The following is a 14,861-nucleotide window of genomic DNA, read 5'->3' as shown; positions in this document are numbered from 1 at the left end:
GATTGATGGACAAATAATTTGATTCGATGAATTGATTGGCCGACTCATCAATTTGTGGATGGGACGGGTTGGCCGAATGAATAATTGAGCTAAAACAGCTGACCTTTGCCTCGTGGTTTCTGTTTTTAGCCCTGAATATTTGAACCCTCAGTCTGGTAGAGCTCAGCTCCTCCACCACCGGTCAGTGGAATTACATCTCGCAATGTGCTGTATACTGCCGTGTAAATCGGAGTACATTGACATCGTACGACACAGATCACAAGTGTTCTCGACGGTTTGCTGTTTCCGTAGCCCTTACCTATCCATCCTCCGAGTCATTGTATTCGAAACCGTTGTTCCACCTTCCTTGCGACTTGAATCTCAACAATCGTCACTCCTTCACACAGCTCCAGCACCTTTAGAAATCCACTGCTTCTGCCACGCCTCCCTCCCTCTCGACCGACTCAACGACTACGATCTGCTCAGCAACGTTCAGCCTCGATTGTCCGCCATCATGTCCTCCTCCGAGCCCGTAAACCTCTTTTCCCCCACCCTCATCTCCCCCGCCGTGCTCTCCGCCCTTCCCGAAGGCTACTCGATGCGACCTCTCCAGCGCTCTGATTTCTCCCACGGCTTTCTGGATGTATTGAGGGTGTTGACGACTGTGGGGGACGTCACACAGCAAGAGTTTGAGGAGCGGTTCGATCAGATGAAAGGCACTTCAGGGTCGGGAGGTTATCATATTTTGGTGGTGATAGACGGAGACAGCAAGATTGTTGGAACAGGAGCGTTGATTGTTGAGAGGAAGTTGTACGTCTGCACACCCATATATTCATACCCGTGTCCACCAGTCAGCCTGCATACCGAATACAGCAGAAATGCTGCTCCCCCAGAATCCACCACGCAGCTGCCCACCCTCCAATCACCTCGCTAACATGTAACCGCAGCATTCACCACCTCGGCCTGGTCGGTCACATCGAAGACATCGCCGTGACAAAAGACCAACAAGGCAAGAAGTTGGGACTGCGCATCATTCAAGCGCTGGACTTCGTGGCGGAGAATACGGGCTGTTACAAGACAATCTTGGACTGTTCCGAGGCAAACGAGGGGTTCTATGTGAAGTGTGGATTCAAGCGAGCGGGGTTGCAGATGGCGCATTATTATGAGAGGTCGTAGGAGAGATCGGACGACAGGGGGAAAAGGAAGGCTTGGGTTGGGGGGATGTCGGGAGCAGGAATAGACGGCTAGCTTCATCTTGACTGCTGGCTGAAGAGAAAGATTCGGGATGATGATGGCATCGATGAAAGGAGAGGAAATATAGAAAGTAGAGCGTTGGCACGGGAAGAGAGCAATAGCACCAATATATCCTGCGCCAAGCACTTAAATCCCAGAACTTCCTTTTCGACCACGACTTCAGCTTCCAAATCATCGACATCTCATCAATCACACCAACTCCAATCATCCACGCCTAGACAGCTTTGACAAATGGACAAGTCATGCCAAAACAAACATCCCCAACTCCCATCCTAAAAGACCACAACGGGACTCCAATACCCTCCACAAAACCCACATTCACTCCCGTCTCCGGCTCTCAGATCAAGAATCTCATCGCCCTTCCTACTCCCCTGTGGCAATGCATCCTCCAAGCACCCTGCACCTTCCCTTCCTCCCTCTTCTCAGACGTGCTGCTCAATATAATCCGTAATCCCAATCTCACCTCGCCACTTCTCTTCCGGGCGGACATCCTCTACGACAGCGAGACAGATCATCTTTTCGACGCGGACGGGACGTGGGGAGAGGAGAACGGAGGAGCAAAGTGGTTGAAAGCGGAGTTCAGACCGCGGTGGCCGAGAAGAGGGGAATGGGAGGGGTGGAAGTTGCAGAGGGTTTTGGTGAGGATGTTGGTGCCGAGGAATGAGAGGAGGGATGAAGGGATGGTGCAGAGTTGTTGGTTGTTGAGGAAATCGGACGAGAGCGAAGATGGTAGCGGTACGATGGAGCATCACTTGGTGGTGCTGGTGCCGCATGTGGAAGCTGTGGAGGAAATGCCCTTTTATCATCCTGCTGTGGAGCAGCTCGCTTTTCTGCATTCATGGCGGGCTGCTCCTTCTCCTCCACGAGCTCCACCTGAGCAGGATCAGTGTGAGTTCGAGATCGGAGACGAGCAGCCCGGAACATTGACCCTCCTCGTCCTGCCATTTCCCGATAATACCACCACCAAGTCCACAAGTCCACCCCAAATCTCAGACAAGATCCATCGCACCTCTCAAATCCTCCTGTCCACAATTCACAAACACGCCACCGGCTTGCTAACCGGCTACACCAAACGTGTCCACCACGACCGCCTCATCCCACAAGCTCAATACCAAAACACCTACTCGCGGCTGAAGTCAAAGTATGGAAGGACGATCAGCGAGCAGTGGGTAGAAGTCACGGATCCGGGAAAACATGTCTTTGAGGACTTGGGTATTGCGGCGTGGTGTATTGAGGTGTGGCGTATGCTATACGAGTGGCCAAAAGGAGTGAACGGAGTGGCGGAAAGGGATGAGTCGGCTAGAGAGCATGGGAAGGAGAAACCGCCCTTCCCAGGTTTCGTCGATATCGGCTGCGGCAACGGTCTCCTAGCCTATATCCTGCTCAGCGAAGGCTATCCCGGGTGGGGTTTCGACGCGAGGGAACGTAAGACGTGGTCCATCTTCCCTCCTGAAATACGAGCAAAACTTCAGCAGCGGGTCTTGGTGCCGAGGACACTTCAGGGCGAGGCGCTTGGAGACGGTGTGCAGTGGCACAACGGATTTTTTGAGCCGGGCACGTTCATCATTTCGAATCATGCGGATGAATTGACGGCTTGGACGCCGTTGCTGGGCTATTTGAATGGCAGCTCTTGGATGGCGATTCCGTGTTGTAGTCATGATTTGGGAGGGAAGAGGTTCCGAGCGCCGGCGAGGTCGAGGGGAATGGTTGCGAAGGACAAGAACATTCCGCCGAGCCTGAAAGAAGCTGTCGCCATCGACGACGACGACGATGAAAGCCAAAGTGTGAGACTCTCACAGCAGGATATCCAGAGTCTAGATCTGAATGACGAGAGCTCCAACACCACTGCTACCGTCATCACCGCGAACGACAAAATGCAGAATACACAAGCCGCAGAAACCGGATCCCTCGCCCGAAACCCCAAGCAGAAGAAAATGCCCTCCGCCTATTCTACTCTCTGCTCCTACGTCTCCTCCCTCTCCCGCGAAGTCGGATACACCCCCGAAGAAGACATTTTGCGAATACCGAGTACGCGGAACACATGTGTTCTCGGACGAGCGAATGTGGTGAACGGGAAGGTTGAAGAACGCGAGGTCGGTAGTAGGGAAGAACTGGTCAAGCAAATCGTGGAGCGGGAAATGAAGATGAGTGTGGCAGATGTGGGAGTAGAGTGGATTGCACGGGTGGAGGGATTAAGTGTCAAGGGGACGGGTGGGCACTGAGAACAAGTCTCAAAGTGTGACGTCGATGAGTGCGTGCGAATGGTACTGTACGTCTGTCGCGTACAGCAGTCATAACGAGCGACGGGCGGCGTCCGCCAAAAGTCTGCGCTCGCTTACCTTGCTGATGAAAGAGGAGGTGGTGCAGTAGCGGCGCAGGCAACCATCATAAGCCTCGCTTGCATGACCTCGCCGATGCTATCAAGCCAAACTCCATCGGACTTGGGCGTATCATACTTGCTTGCGAACATGGATCCTCTGACGGCGCTCAGCGTAGCAGCCTCTGTGCTGCAATTCGTTGACTTTGGCGCGAAGCTTGTGGGAGCAGGCCTGGAGATATACAAATCCAAGGAAGGAGCCACAGAGCAGAATCTGGAGCTTGAATACTTGACAAAGCACACCGACGCTGTGGTTGACAAGCTCAATATTGCCAGGATCTCGAGTGGTCGTCTCGGACCCAGCGATGCCAGCTTGCAAGGCTTAGCGGAGCGATGCCGTGTGCTGTCGACAGAGCTCGTGGACCTTCTTGCAACACTCAAAGGAGCTCAGTCGCAACGTACGTGGGTGGCGATACGGCAGGCTTTGAAAGTGAAATGGAATGAAGGCAGAATCGAGGCCCTGCGGAAACGGCTCGATGTTATCAAGAGCGAGATTTCTCTCCAGCTACTCGTCATGTTGAGGTACGCTACTCTCTTCAACGTGTTACTCATGAAAATCCGAATACTGACTAGCTTTCGTATGGAGTAGTACCTCACAGAGCTCGTTTGGTACATTGATTGCCGAAGTCAACGAAAGATGTCGGACCCTTCAGCTGCAAAGGGATGCCTCGTTAGCTGGCTTGCAGCAGAGACTGGCAGTGTTCGATGCTCAACTCGCACAGTTCGACGAGCTGTGCAAGACCTTTGGCAAGAGCGACAATCATGGAACTCCTGCACAATTAGGTCCAGGAGCTGAGTGTGCAGCCTTGACCCGCATGCTTGCACAAATGGCCGAATCGAAGGACAAGAAAGACATTATTGACGCTCGCCAAATGCTGCTCGAGATTTTGACAAAGGCCGGCCTTGGGTCTACGGAAGTCGCTTTGGTACTGCGCCAACCCTCCGGCGACTATGCTGCTATGTTATCCGCTGCGGCTCCCGCTTGTTGGGCCCTTGTAGCACCCCTGGCAGAAGACTTGGGCTCGGCCGTGGAAGAGGCTGACGAATTAGCACGACAGCTGCCCATTCTGGACAGCCTTGCATTCCTGGATATGCCGCAGCGCGAGGTTGAAATCACAGAAGCATTTTCAAATACTTACTCTTGGATATTCCTGCCGCATCTTTCGGCGTTCGCGTCATGGCTGGCAGCGGGGTCCGGTACGTTCTGGATCAGTGGTAATCCGGGCTCGGGGAAGTCCACCCTGATGAAGTTCATCGCAAACCAGGACGGCAATCTCAGGAAGATGCTGGAGTCATGGGCGGACGGTAAAACGTTGATACTGTCGAAACATTTCTTCTGGGGCACCGGCACTGCTCTTCAGAAGTCATACCGAGGACTGTTGCAGGGTCTTCTGTACCAGATCTTTCGAGAAAAGTTGGATCTGGTCCAACATGCATGCCCTGAGCGTTGGGAGGACGCTCTATGGAAGTCCCAAGTTGGGAGTCGTTGGGACTCCCAACGACTCTCTCGTTCGTGGGATGAAGTAGAATTGAAAGAGACGCTGGACCGTGCAATTCTCAAGAACGCCTCATCGACGGCATTTTGCTTCTTCATCGATGGCCTGGACGAATTTGCGGAAAACCATTTCTCTCTTATTACCGATCTCATCCGGCACTACACGGCCCGTCCGAACGTGAAGTTCTGTGTCTCGAGTCGTCCCTACCCGGTCTTTTCTAGAGCATTTGCCACTTGCCCTTCTTTCGCACTGCAGGAGATGAATGGCCATGACATTGATGTCTTCGTGCGTGGCAAACTCGAGGAGGATCCACGATTTCAAGAACTTGCACATCGTGATGCCCAAGCAGTGGAACTGGCCACTGAGATCCGACGCCGTGCTGTGGGGGTCTTTTTGTGGGTACACCTTGTCGTCACCGAGTTGATGAGCGGCTTGAACAACGAGGACGACTTCCTCACCCTCCGAAGACGCCTGGATCTACTGCCCAAGACGCTCAAGGAGTTCTTCGAGCACATTGTGGATTCGGTCGAGCCCGTATACCAAGTGTGTACCGCCAGGTCGCTGATGCTGGCCCACCGCGCTCGAGAACCTCTGCCGATATTGACCTATGCATTCCTTTACGACCATTTTAACGACGAGTCGTCCCTCAGCCGAGTAGCTATTCAGCCACTGTCAAGACAAGATATTCAGGCGAAACGCAAGGACGTCAGCACCAAAGTTAGCAGCTGGTGCAGAGGTCTCATGCAAGTCGTGACCTACGACACTTCCATCACCTGGGCGCCGCTGAGCCGATACCGCGTTGACTTTCTCCATCGATCCGTGCGTGACTTCCTCGAGACCTCCGAAATGCAGAGTTTCCTGCAAAAGAGGGTCGGATCATCGTTCTATCCTGAAGAAGTGCTAGCACATCTGTTCCTCACCCAGGCCAAAGTCGTCGACGTGCAAAAAGGTCTCCAAGACGAAATGCAAGCGTTCGATTTCATGGCCACTCAGGCGCAGTACTATGCTAAATTGCACGAGACGACAAACAAGGACAGGGTTGGAGCATCATTCGTTAACGAGATACATCACGACCTCGAGAAGGTGAGACTTTGTCTCACGCAGCAAAATTCAGCCCTTCAAGTGCCACATAGAGCACCGCGGGAGCATTCCCGGGACAGCAGCGCATCATCTGCGGGGAGAAGGCGTCCTCTCAGGACGTTCTTCGCAAAGCTTCGTGGCTCCTAACGGTGCCATGTTCATCCCACGGGCTGGAGACCGGCGAAGGTAGCCCATCTCGGTCCACCTTCTCTTTCTCGCGCCCGCCGCTGTGTTACCAGTACACCCGCCGCGCGGCGTAACGCATACCGCGGGAGATATGTCTTCGTACGAAAACGAGCGTTTAAAGGGGAGTCGTTGCAATTCAATTCCTGCATCGTGGCGGCATATATCTTGGCGAGCGTCGCAGCGCCAGGTGTGTCATGGCGTTGCTTCCTGTCGCTCCAGTCGTCCATGGCGATGCTCTCCATCCCAATCGGGACGTTGATGCGTGTATACCATGTGAACTCGCCCGTCGCGTACCTTCTCGCCACCTCATGCTGTCTCTCGCCCTCTGCATATTGCACCAACCTTTTGGACATGAATCGTTTTATCTGTTTGTTCATGATCCCGGGCAGATGACGGAAAACACGGTGGGGACCACAATGTCCGTCCAGACCACCATTACCACTGCTTTTAGGCATGCCAGCCCCGACCGAGAGCAGCAGAGCGGGTCCCGGCGAGGATTTCGTTTCAAACAGGGTGCTGAGTTCCGAATGCGCAACCGCCGATGGGTTGTTCTCTCGAATACCGCCATCTTGGTAGCATGAGCCACCGGCGTCTGCAAAATGTGTCGCCTCGAAGTAGAAAGGAGTGGCAGTTGTTGCTCGGAGAGTCTGCCAAACGGTCAAGTCTGTTGCACCTTCGTTGTACCGGGTGACCCAATTCGGTGTATCTATGGAATAGTAGAAGGCGAATGTACGCAGTAGTATTGCCGGGGCGACGCCGTAGCCATCGAAGCCGGAAGGCGTGGCTGAGAGACAACAAGTCTGCGCCGTGCGTGGCTCGTCGATGGAGAACGCCGTTCGATCCTCCGCAAACTTTGCGTCGCCGAGTAAGCCATTGAGGAAAAGTTCGAGCGGGCCGTGGGAGTACTTTGTCGATAACGGCCAGAGCGAATGTCGCCGAGCCGAGTCACCATACATGGCATCCATGATGTTCAGGAACGTCTCAATAGCATCATCAATGTTCATCCTTAGCCGGCCAAGCAGAGTGGCGATGATGCCGCCGCTGGATGTCCCGTAGAAGAAGTCGAAATAATGGCATGGTAACAGGTCCTTCTCCAACGGAGTCTGCTTGACCACGCGTGAAGACAGCTTCAGTCCCTTCGGTTGCTTCTGCTCCGTTGCTATCTCCTCGTCATCTTCTCCGTCGGCCAGGCGATTTTCCCACATCCAAACGTCGTGCATGAGGGCTTTCACTATCAGGAGACTGGAGTAGGACCTGACACCGCCGCCATCGAGCGTGAGATAACATGGGTACCAGGGACGCAGTCCATCGCCGTAGTTGAACTCGTTTTTCTCGAAGTCATCTGACCCGTGTTCCTCGAAGCCATCTGCTCCGGACCTTTCTGTGCTTGTGGATCGGCTTGTAACGGACGAACTGACAGACCTAAACATGATTGAAGCGTGATGATCGTGTGCATTCGAAATACTGACAGTGGTACAGTAGTGGTGGTGGCAATCGTATGGAGGGATCTGAGGAGAGATAGCAGCCAGCGTGCAGTGTACGCTTACGCCTTCTCCGTACATGAGTACATCCAATTATAGCTGGATGCAGACCGACCATGGCAATACTTCTGGCCATCTAGAGAGGTGCCACAAAGTAGCAGAAACGATGTTGCTCGAAATGAACCTCAAGTCAGGAAAATGCTGCGCAATGCTATCGCTGTGTCGTATGCATCCGTCGTCATCGTTCCCTCATATCGTTCGTCTCGCCGTGTGCCTTCTCTGCTTCGTGAAAGCCAATACGCATCGTGTGCCTCTTTGATGCTCCAACTGCCCTCGCCAAGTTTTTCAATGCAAACCCCGGAATGTAAACTTCATCCATCCCAACCTCAATCCGCCACAGTAAATCACCGTCTAATCCGAATCATAACTCACCCGACTCCTCGCCGGCTGACTCGCTCTCCTCTCCTTCCTCTCCCTGCCATCACGGCCATTCACCCGCCTCGACCATTCTCGATCCCTCTCAGCATCCCTGGATCTTCTCCTCATCGACTGCTCCTTCTTGTCACCACCACCGGAGAACTCGCTCGAGAACTCGGAGACTTTGTCCATTGCTGTTAATACGTCAGTGAGACTCCTTTCAAAAGAAGAGGTGATGAAGTGAACGTACCGGACTGCGAAAAAGCTGTCATGCGGTCACGGAGGGACTTCTGTCGCTGTGGTTTTTGTTTCTCTTTCTCGGACTTGCGTCGACGGTCGCGGTCACGGTCTCGGGAATGCGATCGAGATCGAGGGCGGGAATGAGACTTCGAGCGGCGCTCGCGACGGGAATCGTGGCGGCGTGGCGGTGAGCTCTGACGCGAGGAGGCAGCGGTATCTTGACGATCGTAGTCACGGTCACGACTGGTGCGTTGCGGCTCGTGGTTCGGATCGATGAGGTAGCCGGGTTGGTTTCCAGGTGGCGCTTCCTGGGCGAACGGATTCTGGTGGTATGGACGTGGAGCGACAGTGCGGGCGCAGGGAGGAGGACTGTTGCGGTGACGAGAGTCTGGCCTAGGAGAGTTGTGCTGAGAAGATGGTGGAAACCCTTGTGGCGGATATGCGTTGCCGTTCTGCGGCTGGGGGTGCGCAGGTGGAGAGGATGGCGATGATGGTTGTTGACCATAGTTCCCATTCTGTGGCTGGGCCTGAGAGTGCGTCGGCCCACCATACAGATGCGCATACGGCACATATCCCGTCGAGATTCCTCCCCGCAGAGTTGAAGTCGACTGCACAGTCGGTGGCGGGCCTCTCGGATCACTTCCCTGGAAGCCCGAAGAGTTGAAGCTCGGCGAATACATCTGCGGCGGGCTGCCCATTGGCGGCGGACTACCCACTGCATTGGCACCATTCACATTTGCTCCCATCGGTGGCCGGTCCAGTGGTCCTCCATACCGCGGCACAGGCGATTGTTGCGCCAAAGGCTCGTTGTGCATGCGTGAGCTTCTCCGCCCCAAGTCGTCACCGTAGCCATACCTCTCACCGGACCCGCTGCGTCGCGCACCACCGTCGCGACTCCGCCGACTTCCCGCATGACTGCCTAGATCCTCCGTACCATGTCTTCCACCGTCGAATCTCGTGTGACCATTTCGTCGGCGATGACCGTCATCGGACTGGTAACCTTTGTCGCCGTCACCTTTGGTCGTCGATCGATCGTCTTCATAGTCGTCGTTGGAATAGCGTCGGCTGGTACTTCGGCTCTTCTCGCTCTTCATCTCGGACTCGTCCCCGCGGTAATGGTCTTCAATTTTGGCCTTGTACTTCTTCTCCTCTTTGAAGAGTTTGGGACCCAGAATCGGAATGTTTTCGAACCAATGGTCAGGTACCTAGAGTATCGTTAGAGGTCGTTCGCGAATCGCCGGCGCATCGAAGCGAGGGATCGAGGACTGAAGTTGTACCTTGTCGGTGCCCCACATCACGCCTATTACCAAGTTAGCCTCACGTCCACATCAAGTTTTCCGACCCCTTTGACGTATGGTCGCTGTCCAACCAAGTTTTCGGCCCGCGCAGATCGCTTTGCGCGGGTACGTACCACGCAGGATGAGCTTCTCCATATGCGCCATGTTGAAAGTTGAGGTGTGATATGACTCGAGTGCAGGATGGAAGAGGTGTTGTTGTTGTTTGATTGCGATTGTGAAGTGGTGGAAGTGAGGTTTTGTTCGCAGCAGCACATACCTGTCAAGGCAAGACCGGTGCCCGCCATTCTGGCCGGTCGGCTGATCCGCGCCGGCGGTCACGATGCAAACGGAGTGATTGCCTTCGTGTGTTCCTCTCACTTTTACTTCGACCTCACTTGGTCCCTGGCGGAACCAGAATCCTGATTTTGGAGGCGAAGCGACTTCACCTCGTCCTTGGAGTGCCGTCTGCCTCCTCTTGTTTTACTCTTTCTATGCGCCTGGATTCCTGTATCCCTTCTAATCCTTGCTTCCAGAGCACGCACAATACGGTCGTACGTCTTCGTCAGAGTCTCCAAACAACAAGTTGTATCGTCGCGCAAGCTAGCGGTGAGCGATCACGCCGACCGAGGATGTCGACTTTTCCGAAGATCCGAGCCGATCAGCACACTTCTCGACACACACTCCTGCTCTCCACACCTTCGTTTGAATCGACTGCTAGCACCAGGACACAATGCAAACCAGAAAAAGGATCCAAACAACCAGAATACCAAGGCAAAAGATCGTGGTACCTGCACCAAAACCAGGGCAATCCCAGATCCTTATACTTCACAGTCCAGATGGGTCTCCGAGCGTCAACGGACAAGGGTATGCATCCAAGCGACAACCACGACACGCATTAAACGAAACGAAGGAGTCTCGCCGAGCACGATGTGTGGATCGCCTCCATGTATATACCATCCACCGAGCACACTTCCCATGGCGCTCGCTCACCGCTCGTTCGGGCACGCATCTTCACGACGTCACTGATCTCCCGCCTCTTGCATACAGCCACGTGGAAATGAGACGAGATTCGCCGCTATTCGTAGATCTTCGCGGCGGTGCGACGGTCAGCAGGTCACGCGGTGCATGGGATTAGCAAAGTCGTAAGTAAAAGACGCTCATCGCTCGAGCCAAGGTTCTGTTTTCTCGCCGTCCCGTCGTCACCGATTCACTTTCACTTTTCCCACCAACCCCGCCGCTAGTGCGTTGCGACGTGGAGCACGACAGGGATATGCCTATACTTACACAACGTGGCGGACGAGGTCTGGACCTTTCGCTCTACACTTGCTACAACAGTAGTCATCAAGCATGGCTCGCAACTCGACAGTTCTCGAGGAATTCGAAAGCTTACCGACACAAGATTGGAAAGTCTGGACCTCATCAGCCTCATCAGCTCACCGCTCTTCGCATGTGCACATGGGACTGCCGTCGGATTCTGGTAAGTGCTCGTGCAGCCAGCCGGCCAAAGTGCCTTGCCTCACGCTGCGATGGTAGAGAATGCTTCTTCTTGCTTCCCCTATGTGGTATCATGTCGTTAGATCTATCCCTTCTCTCTGCGCCTCTACCATCCTTCCCCCGCCGAAGTGCTCACACGCATCCCGTCTGCTCTTCCTCAATTTCTGCTCCAGGTCCCGAGTCAAATCGTACGACCGCCTTTTCGCTCTCCTTCTGCTTCAAAATTCCACTGCCACCACCTCCACTCCTGCTGCCACCCGCGCCCAAGCCGGCAAACCCAACACTCTTCCTCCCACCAGTTCCCACCTGGAAAACACTCTTCTTCCCTCTCTTCCTCGTCCTGACTCCACCTTCCAACCTCAGCACCACTCCCTCAAGTCCACACTTCGCCTCCGTCCTCTTCAAGTGACTCGTGCCCGAGTCTTTGATCCTTGCCATTATGCCTTTCAGCTGCGCTATGATCGCGTCGACCCAGTCATTGTGAGCTTTCTCCGCAGCCGTCTGCGGAGGCAGGGTCGGGCGAGCGAAGAAGTTGGAGGAGGTTGATCCGGTATCGTCAATGTGGGCAGGCGTCACGGGAGTGGGGTGAAGAGTGGAGTAAGGTGAAAATCCGGCTCCGAGGGCGATGTCGAGGATGCGAGTCTGGGCGGAGAGGAGAGTGTAATCTGTTGTGTCGGAGATGGTGAAGTCGGGGTCGGTGCGGAGGACGCGGAGGATTGTGGATGGCCAGTCATGATCGGCTATTTTGGTGATTTTGCATGTCTCTGAAGGGAATACGCGTTCCGACGCGGGACACGTGGAAAGGCACTCAAGTGCGAGACGGCGCCGGAGGATATGCGCGCGGAGAGTGTTGGCGGGAAGGGAGGCGATTGCCTGGTAGCGGTGGAGGGGCGAAAGGGAAGCCCAGGCCCCACAGTCGCCCATGATCCACGAGCTGCGATCGAAGAACGTTTCCAAGGTGGATGCGACCAGCTCGTCGAAGTTGGCAGCGGACTGTGCCTCGAGCATGACATGGATGGCATTCGCTATCATGCCTTGAACCTTGGCATCCTGCTTGACGAGCTCGTCGATGTTGAGCAGAGCCAGTTGCGAGATTGCGTTGCATGTCGCCGATGGTGCTATACTGGGAAAGCTATCGTCAGCGGGCGCACAGAATGCCAGAGCTCGAAGGCTATGTTCTAGCCCGAAAGGTAGACTCTTTAAGATCCTGGGTTGCTTGCACTCGTTCGCGCTTGGGATGATTCGTGTGTGGTACACCCAGGCAGGTGAGCCGACGTGCTCTCTCAGGTTGCTATGGCTGAGCTTGCTGGCTGCTCGTAGAACGTCGACATAGGCGTCGCGGAGCTGCTCGCTCGGCTCGTGCACAAGTTGTTCTGCAAACCACGACGTGACCGCCATTGGCAAGGGGTATCTTCCAGCCAGCTCGGCCGCAAAGCCAGTGACGCAAGCCTGAGTGCGAGAGGGCTCGTGTCGAAAGATGCTACTCCAGGGTGCATCTGGGAGATCGGCCGTTGGAAAGGGACTTCCATCTTCTCTCGGTTTGTCGTCTAGGAAGAAGTGGTACTGGTCGGCATTTTGCAGTGCCTCCGTTCTCGCCAAAGCCAGACGAACTCTCTCCTGGTCCTCATCATCGCTACCAGCCGCTGCCAGTAGTGCACTGCTTCCAGTATCCGCGACGTGCTGTGTTCTGCTAATCTCCTCCCTTTGCACCGACTCGTCCAGCTCCATCTCCATACTGGCAATCATGGCCTCCGACATGTTTTGCTTCTCTTTCTGTGCGACCAAGCTCTTCAAGCTGTTCCGGTAGACTTTCCGAGGAGGAGATTGGAGCGCTGTGCTTAGCGAACCTTGTCTTGACCCATTCGATAGTCTCGTGCTCTGTCTGCCGGGTAGGGTCGGTGTCTTCTTCGCATCAACAGGTGGAGACAGCTTGACTCTCTTGTTGGAGATCAACTCCATGATATCCGGTATATCCTCTCCACTGCTATCGTCCGTATCCGAGTCCGAGTTTGTAACGCCTTTGAGTCCTCCTTTTGTCACTCTCTTGCTAGAGCTGGCTGTGCTGATCGGGTGGGAGGAAGGCTGTGAGCTCAACGGCACGCTGGAAAGCGTGGAGCTAGACGAGGAAGGTCCAGCTGGCTTCGGAGCCTCTGGTCGAATGAATACCGGCTGCGATGGTACAGGTGGTGCAGCCATTGCATCTGGCGATTTCCTCTTTAAACTGCCGAGTAGGACTCGTTGCGTTGGGCTGATCGATTTACGAAACGGCGAGTCTGGCGTGGGAGTGACCTCTGCTTCGCCATTCATTGGATTGACATTGAAGCGTGAGGTGGACTTTGTCGGCGTGACTGACGTTGAGGAGCTTTTTGACGTTGCAGATGTGGGAGATGATTTCTTGGGTCTACCACGTTCGCGGGATGGTAATGTGACCGCGGATACCGAGCTGGACAATGGTGAGGTCGAAGGTGGACTCTTTCGTGGCCGTCCTGGACTTCGCGTCTTCGGAGGAGCATTTTTCAATCTCTTCGGCGAGTCCTTCGACAGCTGTGAAGCTCGACGTGAGCTGTTGGAGGCAGCAGAAGATGGCGGTCGTGACGCGACCACAATTTCTTCCTCGAGGATGCTGCTTTGTGGAGGGACGAACTTCTTGAAGAAGCTCGTAATGACCCGGTTGCTGCCATCAGCGGCTTTGGGTGGCGCCATGGGAAACAATGGTCGGATGTCACCGAGACATATTTTCCCAAGTGAAGCACGGATAGCTCTCACACGCGACGTGATGGTTCGGCATGGGTGGACGCGTCGGGCGGGCCGAGGCGATCCGAAGTCTTCTTGGGTGCTCAATTATGCGAGGGCATGCTGGAATATACATTTGCTCCACCTCTCCTGATACCTTATTCCTTCTGCTTAACAATCACAGACCGGATCTACTGCACGTCTGACGGCGAAGTCGACCACAAAAACCCCTCCGTCTAGCAGCGAGTGGAGCACGCATCTATATCGGAGATGGATGTACGAGCGGTCCGGTCTTGGTCATGCATTTCTGCCGCTGCAGAGACGACAACTAACGCCGTCATATCCTGAGGATAGTGCCCTCGGAGTGATCGGGTAGCATCATCCGTGTAGGAGGTCGGTCTGCCAGCAAGGAGGACGAATGTCTGTCATGATAACAAGTGCACGCAGAAGGCGGTCAATTCCTTTTGCAGGATACTCGGCTTGGTCATAGAGGAATGGCCAACTGTTCATAGTCATGACGACCGATATAGAATCCTGCGTTGTCAGCTTTGCATCCCGTCCTCGTTCAAGGATCCTTCGAGGTTTCCCCAGCGGCGATTCCTCCGATGCCTCACAGCCTCGTTTCACGCTTCTCCTGTTGCACGTGGGAAAAAAGACAAGTCTTCCCTTACAAACAGACCATCAATTGATATACAACATCACTCTCAACCATTGCCATCTTGCACAAAAATACCAAAACCCGAATGCACGGATTGCACAAGGGGTTTATCTCCGCGCGCGCAACGCCAGAGTTCGGTAAAGTCAAACCTCCGGGGCGTCCGCTTGTTGGTCCCTCTCTTCTCACAAG

At 54.5% G+C, this 14,861-nt stretch overlaps 4 protein-coding genes across 4 annotated transcripts; 3 read left to right on the top strand and 1 right to left on the bottom strand.

The window, feature by feature from the left end:
- Positions 1 to 313: 313 nt before the first annotated feature.
- On the top strand, positions 314 to 1,383 carry MYCGRDRAFT_109386 (uncharacterized protein; the record flags this gene model as incomplete). Its single annotated transcript, XM_003852679.1, has 2 exons — positions 314 to 789; positions 927 to 1,383. The coding sequence occupies 2 exons, from the start codon at positions 494 to 496 to the stop codon at positions 1,153 to 1,155; spliced, it is 525 nt and encodes a 174-aa protein (XP_003852727.1).
- Positions 1,384 to 1,607: 224 nt separating this feature from the next.
- Positions 1,608 to 3,308, top strand: MYCGRDRAFT_29864 (uncharacterized protein; the record flags this gene model as incomplete). The annotated part of the gene is made up of 5 exons (XM_003852680.1): positions 1,608 to 1,795; positions 1,832 to 2,168; positions 2,232 to 2,501; positions 2,553 to 2,939; positions 3,165 to 3,308. Coding segments are annotated over 5 exons (1,326 nt in total), but the record flags the coding sequence as incomplete, so codon positions are not given.
- A 393-nt stretch (positions 3,309 to 3,701) lies between these two features.
- MYCGRDRAFT_71829 (uncharacterized protein) lies at positions 3,702 to 6,773 on the top strand (the record flags this gene model as incomplete). The annotated part of the gene is made up of 3 exons (XM_003852681.1): positions 3,702 to 4,132; positions 4,200 to 4,393; positions 4,625 to 6,773. The coding sequence occupies 3 exons, from the start codon at positions 3,702 to 3,704 to the stop codon at positions 6,331 to 6,333; spliced, it is 2,334 nt and encodes a 777-aa protein (XP_003852729.1).
- Positions 6,774 to 8,220: 1,447 nt separating this feature from the next.
- On the bottom strand, positions 8,221 to 10,472 carry MYCGRDRAFT_104394 (uncharacterized protein; the record flags this gene model as incomplete). Its single annotated transcript, XM_003852041.1, has 4 exons — positions 8,221 to 8,464; positions 8,521 to 9,715; positions 9,788 to 9,810; positions 10,065 to 10,472. The coding sequence occupies 4 exons, from the start codon at positions 10,090 to 10,092 to the stop codon at positions 8,265 to 8,267; spliced, it is 1,446 nt and encodes a 481-aa protein (XP_003852089.1).
- Positions 10,473 to 14,861: the final 4,389 nt, after the last annotated feature.

This window comes from Zymoseptoria tritici, chromosome 5, assembly GCF_000219625.1.
Source record: "Zymoseptoria tritici IPO323 chromosome 5, whole genome shotgun sequence".
Taxonomy (NCBI): Eukaryota; Fungi; Ascomycota; class Dothideomycetes; order Mycosphaerellales; family Mycosphaerellaceae; genus Zymoseptoria; species Zymoseptoria tritici.
This window is presented reverse-complemented; position numbering and strand designations above follow the sequence as displayed.